The sequence below is a fragment of the Myotis nattereri genome, assembly GCF_964212035.1.
Source record: "Myotis nattereri genome assembly, chromosome: 18".
NCBI classification, from domain to species: domain Eukaryota; kingdom Metazoa; phylum Chordata; class Mammalia; order Chiroptera; family Vespertilionidae; genus Myotis; species Myotis nattereri.
The window spans coordinates 18,713,147-18,725,056 of NC_138093.1; the positions used below are offsets into that span (position 1 = coordinate 18,713,147).

The 11,910-nt window shown below is 38.4% G+C and overlaps 1 protein-coding gene across 3 annotated transcripts in view; it reads left to right on the forward strand.

The window, feature by feature from the left end:
* KLHL20 (kelch like family member 20) overlaps positions 1–9,087 on the forward strand; it is a 33,668-nt gene extending 24,581 nt beyond the window's left edge. For all 3 annotated transcript variants that reach the window (XM_081111869.1, XM_081111868.1, XM_081111867.1), the window contains 4 exons: positions 2,044–2,177; positions 3,438–3,646; positions 5,355–5,461; positions 7,744–9,087. In XM_081111869.1, coding sequence (XP_080967995.1) covers positions 2,044–2,177; positions 3,438–3,646; positions 5,355–5,461; positions 7,744–7,828 — 535 coding nt within the window. In that variant the 3' untranslated portion in view covers positions 7,829–9,087. The remainder of the gene's footprint in view (positions 1–2,043; positions 2,178–3,437; positions 3,647–5,354; positions 5,462–7,743) is intronic.
* Positions 9,088–11,910: the final 2,823 nt, after the last annotated feature.

The window sequence follows — 11,910 nt, forward strand, 5'->3', positions numbered from 1 at the left end:
TTTCAGTTGATCTTAAAGTCTAGGAAGATGAAAGGTATTATCTTGGTTTTTTAAACTATGTGCTCCACTGATGAGCCTAACATTAAAGTGTTGGGATCATTTTAAAATTGCCTTCTATATAGGATATCAAGCATACCACTTCTGAAATCTGCTGTCTTTTCCCAGTATACTGAATGTAAGACTGCCCGGACTTCTTTCAGAAAAATAATTAAAGCAATCATTCTTTGTCTAGCACATCTTATAAGGACTCCCAATATTTTGTATATGGAGTCTCCTTAATTCTTGTGTTACTAAGGGAAATCTGGGCAGATGCCAAGGTTTACTTTACACTTTTACAAATCCGTTAATTTTGGTGAAATAGATTCTGTTTTTAATACCCTGCCCCATCAGTTTTTTCTCGCTCTGTCTTAGAGATTAGATTTGGAGTCTCATGTGCTATGATTACTGGTAAGAACATAGCCATATTTCATCCTTACTTCTTAAAAAGAAATGCTCATGACCCCAGAATTTTTTGAAATGGCATTTGAGTTGGGTTACCTGCTTACGTTGAAGAGTTTAACTCCGTCTTAAAATTGTAGGTAACTCTTAAAAGCTATGCTATCTGTCAATAAACTTATTTCCTCACTTTTAAAAATTCTGTGCAAGAGGATTCTGGGAAGATAACAGTAGTAATAGCATAATTTTTTAATCTCTCCAAATTCCCACATAAAAATAAACACAGCAACCAATAGCAAAGCTAAAAAACTATGGAAAAGTATGGAGCTTGGTTGCATGATAATGTGAATGTTTTCAACACTTAAAAATGGTTACAGTGGTAAATTTTATGTATATTTTACCACAATTAAAAAAACAAAACCCTGTGGACATTTAAAATAAATTAGGGGAGCCGGAACCGGTTTGCCTCAGTGGATAGAGCGTTGGCCTGCGGACTGAAGGGTCCCGGGTTCGATTCCGGTCAAGGGCATGTGCCTGGGTTGCGGGCACGTCCCCAGTGGGGAGTGTGCAGGAGGCGGCTGGTCGATGTTTCTCTCTCATCAGTGTTTCTAGCTCTCTATCTATCTCCTTTCCTCTCTGTAGAGACTCAATAAAATATATTAAAAAATAAATAAATAAATAAATAAATTAGGGGAAAGGGTCTCCCCATGAATTCCAAAACACAAATAAGCAAAGCAAACTACCAGTAGGCACAAGACCTGCATGATATTGTTTGTGCAGGAGAAAACGGAAAAGCAGTTGTTGAAGTCTGATAGCGCTAAGAACAGCCAGTAGCCAATGCGTGTTTACTAGAAAGCGTGAGGGGGAAATGTATGAACAGGTGGAGCTAAGAAGGGTTTTGCTTTTTCCCATTATAGAACAAATGCAAGGGACCTACAGCTAGATCTGAAGGACTTAGAAGGGGGTTTCTCAGCATCAAGCACGACTGACATTTTGGGCCAGATACTTTGTTGTGGGGGGCTTCTTTGTGCCCCCCACAAAACAGGATGGTTAATAGAACCGTTGGCCTCTACCTCGATGTCCAGTGTCTAGTCCTTCCTTTTGGCAGAATCTGATAGCGTGGCAAAGGACAGTGTCTTTTTCAGAGCACTAGCCGTGGCATCAGAAGTCAGAGTACAAAATAGCTCATAACTGACACAGGCACTGGGTCTAAGAGCTTTTTTTTTTTTTTTTTTTAATATATTTTATTGATATTTTACAGAGAGGAAGGGAGAGAGATAGAGAGCTGGAAACATCGATGAGAGAGAAACATCGATCAGCTGCCTCCTGCACGTCTCCTACTGGGGATGTGTCCGCAACCCAGGTACGTGCCCTTGACCGGAATCGAACCCGGGACCCTTCAGTCCACAGGCCGACGCTCTATCCACTGAGCCAAACCGGCTTCGGCAAAGAGCTTTTCCCCGTAAAACTAGTGAAGTGTGTTAGATTCGCACTGTGCATTTGACCATCGCATGTCCATGCCTCCAGCATCTCGGTCATTTCACACCTTATGAAAAAGATATCACTTACTGGAAACATGCATGTAGTCTGTGGTTTCTCTCACTGCAGGTATGATCCAAAGGAGAACAAATGGACCCGTGTGGCTTCCATGAGCACCCGAAGGCTAGGCGTGGCTGTGGCTGTGCTAGGCGGCTTCTTATATGCCGTAGGTGGCTCTGACGGGACATCCCCACTCAACACAGGTTGGTCCCTTCCAGAGTCAGTCTGCTTCTCCAAAAGCAACACGTTTTCCTTTGGAGAGTCTCCCTACAAAAAGTATAAATGTCGGGTTCCTGGTTGGTGTGGCTCAGTGGTTCTGTGTCAACCCATGAACCAGGAGTCAGGGCACATGCCAAGGTTGTGGGTTCGGCCCCCAGGAGGGGCGTGTGCAAGGAGGCAGCCAATCGTTGTTTCTCTCTCACTGATGTTTCTATCTCTCTATCCCTCTCCTTTCTTTAAAAAAAAAAAAAAATCAAAACATATTTTTTAAAAAGTATAAAAGTCAGGCATACCCTGTAATTTATTGGAAAAATTATTTTCCCTCTAGGGGAGGGCAACTCTTAGCTCCTCCTCAGCTCCCTGGGCAACCAGAGTCGTCTTGTATATTCTCAAAATATGTCTTTCTCCAAGCTGCTGGGAATTTATGATGAATAAAAGAACTATTTTCTTAATATGACTAGTTCCCTCCCCCCAACCATCTCTCCTTAGAAGACCAAAAAAACCCTCTATATCAGTGGTTCTCAACCTTCCTAATGCTGCGACCCTTTAATACAGTTCCTCATGTTGTGGTGACCCTCAATTTCATTGTTACAAATTGAACATAATTAAAGCATAGTGATTAATCACAAAAACAATATGTAATTATATGTGTTTTCCGATGGTCTTAGGCGACCACTGTGAAAGGGTTGTTCAACCCTCAAAGGGGTCGCGACCCACAGGTTGAGAACCGCTGCTCTATATCAAAGTCGGAGTAAAAACTTATAGCTATAAACTGGTTTATGTGTTAGTCCTTTCTATTTCTAAATATGTGGCACTCAGATATATTCATTGTCAAATATCTTTTTTTCAATGGCTTAGAATGCAGTAGGAATAGAGGCAAGAGAGTACAAGGTAGAGTTGTCTAAGACAATAAATTATTAGCACAAAATGATGCTTACAGATCATGTACTCTAATGCCCTCATTTAAAGATGAGAGAGTGAGGCCAAGAGTCACCCAGCCAATGAGTCCTACAGTCAGAACTGCAACTAGGTACCTTGACTCCAACGCCCGCCCTTTCCACCACACCATACCTGGAAGACACCAGCGCCTGATGAGAGTGTAGCGCTGTTGTCAATGGCATACAAGTCCTTCACAGAAGCAAAATCAGAGTACTTATTGAAAATGTACGTGTGTGATCACAGTTTCAGTGGCTGTGCAGGAAACTAGAGGGGAGAGGAAATGCTGGCTTTTCTGTTCTCTGCAGTGGAGCGCTACAGTCCTCAGGAGAACAGATGGCACACCATCGCCCCCATGGGGACCCGCAGGAAACACCTGGGCTGTGCAGTGTATCAGGACATGATCTATGCTGTGGGAGGCAGAGACGACACCACAGAGCTCAGCAGTGCGGAGAGATACAACCCCAGAACTAACCAGTGGTCTCCGGTGGTGGCTATGACATCCCGCCGTAGCGGAGTAAGTGCCCAGCTACTAAAAACTTTGAAAATCCAGAACCAAGAGAGGGCTGTGCAGGACTCTTGACGTGCAACACAGGACAGTGCGAAGATGCAGGTCAGGCAAAACAATCCCTGCACTTCTATACCGGGGAAAATTTTATTTTGATTGCTGTTGTCTCAAGTAGTTAGCTATATCATTAGAGATTTATGATTTATTTTTTATGATTTAGTATAAGTTGCATCTGAAAGGCATCTTCCGGTCTTATCTACCACCATCTAACTTCACCCATATTCATCCGATATCTATTAGGGCTAAATATTTCTACCTACTATTTCTAAGGAATTCGCATGCCAGTATAAATGTTCTGACAGAAATATGTCTGGCCCCACCACCAGTCTCCACAAACTGGTTTGCGTCTGTCGCATTTATAGTATAGGCCAGATTGGGCTGGCCTGTCATATTCTAGACCAGTGGTTCTCAACCTTCTGGCCCTTTAAATACATGTTGTGACCCAACCATAAAATTATTTTCGTTGCTACTTCATAACTGTAATGTTGCTACTGTTATGAATCGTAATGTAAATATCTGATATGCAGGATGGTCTTAGGCAACCCCTGTGAAAGGGTCGTTTGACCGCCAAAGGGGTCGCGACCCACGGGTTGAGAACCGCTATTCTAGACCATGGATGACCAGTGACTACAGAGACTACCTCGGTGGGTCTAGACTTCATCCATCCAGGACATCGGCTGGATGAAGAGTGAGATGTAACTCATTAACCAGATCCTGTCAGGAGTCCATCCATGTAGCACAACAGGTGGGAGAACCCAGCAGTGGCTGAAGGCTCCATGACCTGAGGATAAAAGTCAGTTCTGGTTTGCACGAATCGGGGAACACCACTGCATGGCTCAGCAGGGCAAAGCATTCACGTAGCTGTGGCTCTTTATTACTGGTACCCAACAGCGTCTAGTTACAGTCCTGCTGTTTTCACTGCTACATTCTGTTGATTTTATTTTCACTTGTTTAGCAAATATTTACTGTGTGCTGGGAAAACAAAATTGAGTATGATGATTCCTCCCCTCAAAGGGCTTCCAGGTTAGTGAAAGAAAATGTTTGCAGCTAGTGATAAAAGACCAATGTATAGTAGTGGCCTGTGCATTAGAGGAGAGCATGGGCAAATAGGCTTACTGCTTTGGGGGGCAGTGAAGAGACTCATCAGAGAAAGGCACATGTAAGCTAGTTCATGAAAGAACAGATGTTCTAGAAGAAGGAAGGAAAACAGCAGCCGGGGAGCATGTGCAAAAGAACAGAGATGTGAAGTGTACAGCATTTTCTGGGACTAGAATCAATCTAGTATTACTGCAGCATTGGTTTAAAGTTAACTTTCGTGGATTAGAACAGGCAAATACCAAAAAAAATAGAGCAATTTGAAGGTTCTGGTTCACTCCCAGAGAATGCTTTTTCTAAAATTTAATATGTTTTGAACTCTGTAAATATCCTAATTGAATATAATTTTCTAGTTCCCGTAATTTAATAGATTTTTGTTTTTTCCTCTAACACAGACAAAAATCTATTAAATAATAAGTAAACCAAACAAACAAAACAAATCAAGCAAACCAGAAGGTAAGGCCATAAAGAATTATCTTTTATTAAAGAGATTTATCTAGAAACCATTCTGCATTTTCCCAGGGATCAGTTTCTTTAGCAGACACTGTGTTTCGGTCCACAGGTTGGCCTGGCGGTGGTGAATGGACAACTCATGGCTGTAGGAGGTTTTGACGGCACAACATACTTGAAGACCATTGAAGTTTTTGATCCTGATGCCAATACATGGAGGTAACTTTTCAGCTATGTTGTGAATCACTCACTGCTGCCTTGAAAATAATGGGCTTGAGATAGCCCATGACTGTCAAAATCAGGGTGGTCGGCGCACTGAATTACCTCTTGCAGTTTTTGAAGAGGGCTGAAGTTACCCATATTTGGTTGTTTATTTTGACTTAATTGCTTTAAAGTGGCTGGCATCTTACAAAACTCTTCTCCTTGGTAACTGTCCAGATTTATACTTGAGAAGACAGAAACGGGGGTGGGGTGTCTCTCTAGGCCCATCGTTTAGCAGAGGAAAAGGAGGCACAGAGAAAGTAAATGACCGAGTTCCAATTAGAACCTTGACCTTTGTCTCTCAGTGCAGTTTTTCGGTGTCCAGTAAAAACAAACTGCAGTTACTTTAAAAAAAAAAAATTTAAAACCAGTATTTTTTCCTTGAGCTTTTAAAATCTATTTAAAATTTACTAGACTTTAAAATAGAATAATATATTTTAGGAGGAGGCTATATTTTATTTAAGGGTTTAATTTTACTTTGCTTTTAAATCTTTGTCTAACAAATCCTAAGGACTTAAGTGGTTCTTATAAATTCACATAAATCAGGTGGCTCATGCATTTATTTTAAATACTCAAAACGCTTACAAATTTAGCAAAATTCTCTTAAACCTCTAAACTTAAAATCATGGGTTTAAATCTCTACTTAATCACATATTTTACATTTGATTCACAAATTAATCTGATATACTTTAAGTATCAAATATAGTTAATTCTCAAATTTAACATAAAAATATCAATACTGATAGTTTGACGTACTTCATACCAGCCTTTTAAGGAAAGTTTTACCTTCCACACAATTTGAGGCCTGTTTTTCAATAAATGTGAGCTTCTTTGCCTAAACAAATTCTAGGGTAGGCATCTCAGTGGTTGAGGTTGCACATCAACCACAGGTATCAGTCGACATGAGATCTGAGGCAGCAGACATCCTGAAAGGTTTTCTCATGGCTGTGAAAGGTCAGCTGAGAGTCTGTTTTATAGCCACTACTCCAAAAGGGGCAGTCTCATAGCCCATCCTGTTGTTCTAAGTGTACATTTTCTAATTTTGTGCCTGTAGCTACCCACCCAGATTTTTCATGTTTATAAGATTCAACTAATGAATTTACTGAGTTCTTTGTCTAGTCTTCATCTCTAGAAAAGCCCGTTTTCACAGATATTTAGGTGACATTCTTTGAATTCTGCATCTCTTTCCTGGCTCTGTAAGGCTAAGCCCAACTAATGACATTGTAGCCCTTTTTGCTTCAACCTTGTTCATTAAGTAAAGATGCACCGAGTGTTGTAGACCCTGGGAATTCGAAAGTGTACAAAACAGAACTCCCTGCCCTCCAGGAGCGGACATGCTCTGACATTGTGGGGAGGGGGCTGGAATGTCCATTGTAAAGGGTGGCTCAGGAAGTCCTCACTGCAAAGGTAACATCTAGCAAAGCCTAGTACAGGTAAGGGAGATATAATGGCAGATTTTCATGAATAGGGGTATATTTCCTTCCACATACAGCTTTCTAACTTTAGTGGGAATTTGAGTAAGACATTTACTTCTGCCTCTTAATCACTATGATCTTAATGTAAGGACTTGTTTCTCAATAACTAAGTAGGTTGAAAGATAACTAAATATAGTAGTTATAGATCCCCAACTTAACACCAGTTTTCTCATGGCTGGCAGAGGAGTTAATATTCTTTCCCATAGAAATCCTTGTTTACATGTCACAAACTAGATGCCGACTTTATTTACTTACGTCCAGTTTTGTTCCATGAAGGGTTTGTACATACAAACGGCCCTAGCTGGTTTGGCTCAGTGGATTCAGTGTCAGCCTGCAGACTGAAGGGTCCCGGGTTCTATTCTGGTCAGGGGCACATGCCTGGGTTGCGGGCTCCATCCCCAGTAGAGGGTGTGCAGGAGGCAGCTGATTGATGATGTTTCTCTCAATATTCCTGCCTCTCTAAAATCAGTAAAAACTAATTCATGAAGGTTATGCAAAAGGAAACATGGGTGGGAAAATAATACAGCCAGGACAAAAATTAGACGCAGTCTTGGTGTAAAGTCACGATGCAAAAAGTAGATATAAAACAGTCCCCTCTAAGTTGTAGCATTTCAGTCAGCATCTAAAATAATTCCACCACTTGCCAGTGCTCAATTCCAGCTCTTAATCTTTGGAAGCGAAGTTTGAAAGCTAAAAATATTGTGATCTAAAACAGAGATAATGGTGTTTTTTTCCAGTTAGAAATCAGATTTTCTTTCTTTGCAGGTTATATGGCGGGATGAATTACCGTCGGCTGGGGGGTGGAGTAGGAGTTATTAAAATGACGCATTGTGAGTCCCACATATGGTGAACGTCTAGAAGACAGCTGTGTGTATGCTCTGCTGTATTCTGGAGCGCTTTGACTTTGTAGCTTTCTAAGCTCGGGAAAACACGAACAAATTTTATTCTTTGCCGGTGCCTCAACTATGGAAACACAAACAAAAAGTACTTCACCTGTAGGATGCCATCTTTGCACAATAATGTTCAGTTCTGTGCAGAATATTTATTTTTGATTTTAATTTATCATGGTTGTTTTTTTAGCTTTCCTCCCAACCAAAATAAAAAATTCCAAGCACTGAAATTTTAAGATACTAAGTTTGAAAATGTTAATAAGGGGAAAAGGGCTATATATGATCTAGCTGTTATTTCTAGGTACTCCATCCACGATTCCACTCCTTACAAGGACTACCAGTGACAAAGATCAGAATGCAAAGTGTCTAAGTTAGCTATCATTCTTGCACTAAGCACCAGAAGACTTGAAAATCTTTTTAAAAAGTATTAAATCAATAAAACCAGGACTCAAAGTTTTCATCAGTGGAACTTTGCATCTTGTTTCCTTCCATATGACCTTGTTTTCTGCTACATTTCAAGTTTTTTCCTCCCCACTATTTTATAGTGTCTGCTAGATCTAGAGCCCTACTGTGTGCCTCTACAAAACAGTATGCGATTCTCATGTACTGTCTTGAGAATCATGTGCAACTCTGCATGTTTTTACTCTAAAACATTACCGACTGACTGAAGCAACTTTCCTTTTGATTTGCATATTGCTACCAAGGACCAGCAGGGAGAAATGTGCCCTCCCCAGCAGTGAATTGTTGTAAAACTTACATTTGATGCTCAGGCTGCTGAAGCTGAGGCTTACCTGTAATCACAGCTGCCAAGGAATGAATTCTTCAGTTCACGTGATAGTACATGGGAAGGGGTGTAAAACCAGCTGAGGCATTTTATTAATATCTTGGTTCTTTTATACAGCTATATATTATTATCCTCATTCTATAAAGTCACTGCTACTACTCTCACATTGCACTTTTTGAAGAAAAGTTTAAAAAGTTTTAAGGAGAAAATGCTAAAAATTTCAGTGGTTGAAATATTTTGTCATTGTGTTCATAGACCTTCTGCAGGAAGGAATAACCTTCTCCCTGCAAAAAAATATTTGGCAACTTTTGTGTTTACATTTAAAAATCATTTGCACCTTTACAAGGAAAAGTATTTGGTAAACAATTGTTTACGTGTATCATTTATGCTTTTTTCTAGCATGTATAACTTTTTAAAATAAAGAGTACTTACCATAAAAAAAGTTTGGTTAATGTTTTTTAATCCTTGTGTCTTTACTACTTAGATGTTCTGTTTCTATATCATTTATATTTCCTTGATATAAAAAGGGATTGCTAGCTAGAATTATAAGTTGTATTTTATAAAGACATATAAAAGTTTAATGTATATATAACAATGTTTATATTAATATATTTAACTCTTGTATAATTTAATTATATTTAATATATTACCTAACCTATACACTTGTTTTCTAGTATAGGACTTAGAATCGTAGAATTTGGAGCTAGAAGGACTCAACAATTCATCTATTCCAGACCCATCTGTTTCTTTGCTTTAAGAGTGAAAACTCAGAAATCCCTTCCATAGAGTAAGCAGGCAATGAAAAAACCAACTTTAGAAATCAGTTGCCCAAACTCCCACTCCATTTCTTTCTGTGCCCCATTGCCTCTGCAGGGCAACCTGAAACGGCCTGAAACTAAATACACTAACAAACTTTATTTAACTGATTAATAACATTGAAAAAGTATAAAAAATACGAGATCCTTACAGTACTGCATCGTTAACAGCCAGTCTTCAAGGCAAAATCACCTATTTCCCAATACTAGAGTATTACCTATATTGGAAGAAAAGGAGAATGATAAGAACTAAATTCAAGAGGTGAGACTCTTTATACATAGGGAATTCCCCAATGGGAATGATTCATATGGCTGTGATTCAAGAACAGAGACCCAGGAACTACATTACTGGCCAGTGTTCATTGGAGCCAGGTTTATTACAACTTACTTGCATAGTGATTTCCTCAACACTATAACTGGGCCGTTGGGGTTTTTAACTCGCAGATTTGTCCACACTGAGCCTCCAGCATTTCATTAATTACAGCTCTGGTTTGCTTACCCCTGGCTCTGGTTCCCACGTAGTTTCTGCTCCAGTGAGCATGACTCCCTGTATTCACCTGTTTGTCTCTACAGTCTTGGGGGCACCAATTCGCCCTGTGTCCTCCCCTCTCTTAGGGACCTAAAAAGAGTCATTGACTTTTCCATCTGTTCTTTTTACTTATTGCTCAGGATAGAGTGGCAACTTACAACCTCCTTCCATATGAAACTAGAAACCAGAAGTAAAGAGTGTAGTTTTGAGTAATAAATAAGTTATGAATCATCTCAATAGATACAGAAAAATAAATTTGACAAGATTCAACATCCATTCATAATAAAAACCCCTCAACAAATCAGAAATAGAAGTGGACATCTTTAACCTGACAGGACACCTATGAAACACCTACAGCTAACATCATATTTAATAGTGAAATATGCTTTCCCATTACCATCAGAAACAAGACGTACTTTCTTACCATCTATTTCTTATACTGAAGAGTAGCCAAGGCAAGTTAGCACAGAAAAGGAAATATAAAACATCCAGATTGCAATTAAAAAATAAAACTGGCTTTATTCACAAATTGACACCAATCTTGTATATAGAAAATCCTAAGGAATTCACTGAAAATACTAACGTAAACAACTCTAGTGAGACCATAGGATACAAGAGCAATATATAAAATCAATTGTATTTCTGTGCAATAGTAACAAACAGTCCAAAAATGAAATTAAGAAAACAATTCTAGTCTCAATAGCATAAAATACTTAGGAATAAATTTAACAAAGTGCAATATTTGTATACTGAAAACTATAAAACTTCGTTGAAGAAAATTTTGAAAGATTTAAATAAGTGGAAAAATATCCCACGTTCATAGATTGGAAGACTTAATATAATTATGACAATACTCCCCGATTCAACACAATCACTATCAAAATCAAAGCTGTTTTACAGAAATTGACCAACAAATGCTAAAATTCTTATAAAAATGTGAAAGACCCAGAATAGCCAAAACAACCTTGAAAAAAGCTAGAAAAGTCATACTTCCTGATTTTAAAAAACACTACAAATCTACAGTAATCAAGTCAGTGTGGTATAGGCATGAGAACTGACACATTATAAATCAATGAATCCAGAAATAAACATTTATAGCCAACTGATTTTTAAGAAAGGTGACAGACAATTCAATGGGAAAATAATCTTTTCTATAAATGGTGCTGGGACAAATGGATATCCATATGTCAAATGAATTTGGATGCTTACCTCACACCACACATAAAAATTAACACAAGATGGATTACAGACCTAAAGTTAAGAGTTAAAATTATAAAATCCATAGAAGAAAACATAAGAATAAACTTCAGGACTGAAGATTAAACAATGATTTCTTAGATGACAGCAAAAGGACAATAAAAACATTGATAAACTAGACTTCATCAATATTTAAAACTTTTTGCATTTCAAAAATAAATGAGCTCATTCTGATATTTCCAATTAAAATTTAGTAGTATAGTTTCTACTTAGCTTACCTGATATTATAATTGTGTATCTTTTACACTGTAAAACTTGGTTCCTAACATTGTTATAATTACGTTTCATCTTATTAATAATTGGTAAAATACCAATATTAATAAAAATATAACTGAATGACATTTAATATTCCTTTGCTGCTCTTCTTTTCCTAGGATATAGACCACTAACGATGCACAGTCAAAATAGTAGTAAAGATAGTAAGAATAGTTCTTTGTGTGATTATAGCATGAACTTCATATATATTTAGGTTCATTTGTTTTCAATTTTAAGGATTGCTTTTTTCCCCCTTTTGGATCTGATTTTGTTTTATAGCTATATAAACCACTTATATGGTTCCAAACTATAAATGGAACATTCAAAGAAGCCTTAAGATACTAAGGCTTTCATTCCTGTCTCCTCTCCCCAATTTCTTCCTTTCTATTAGTAACCACTTTT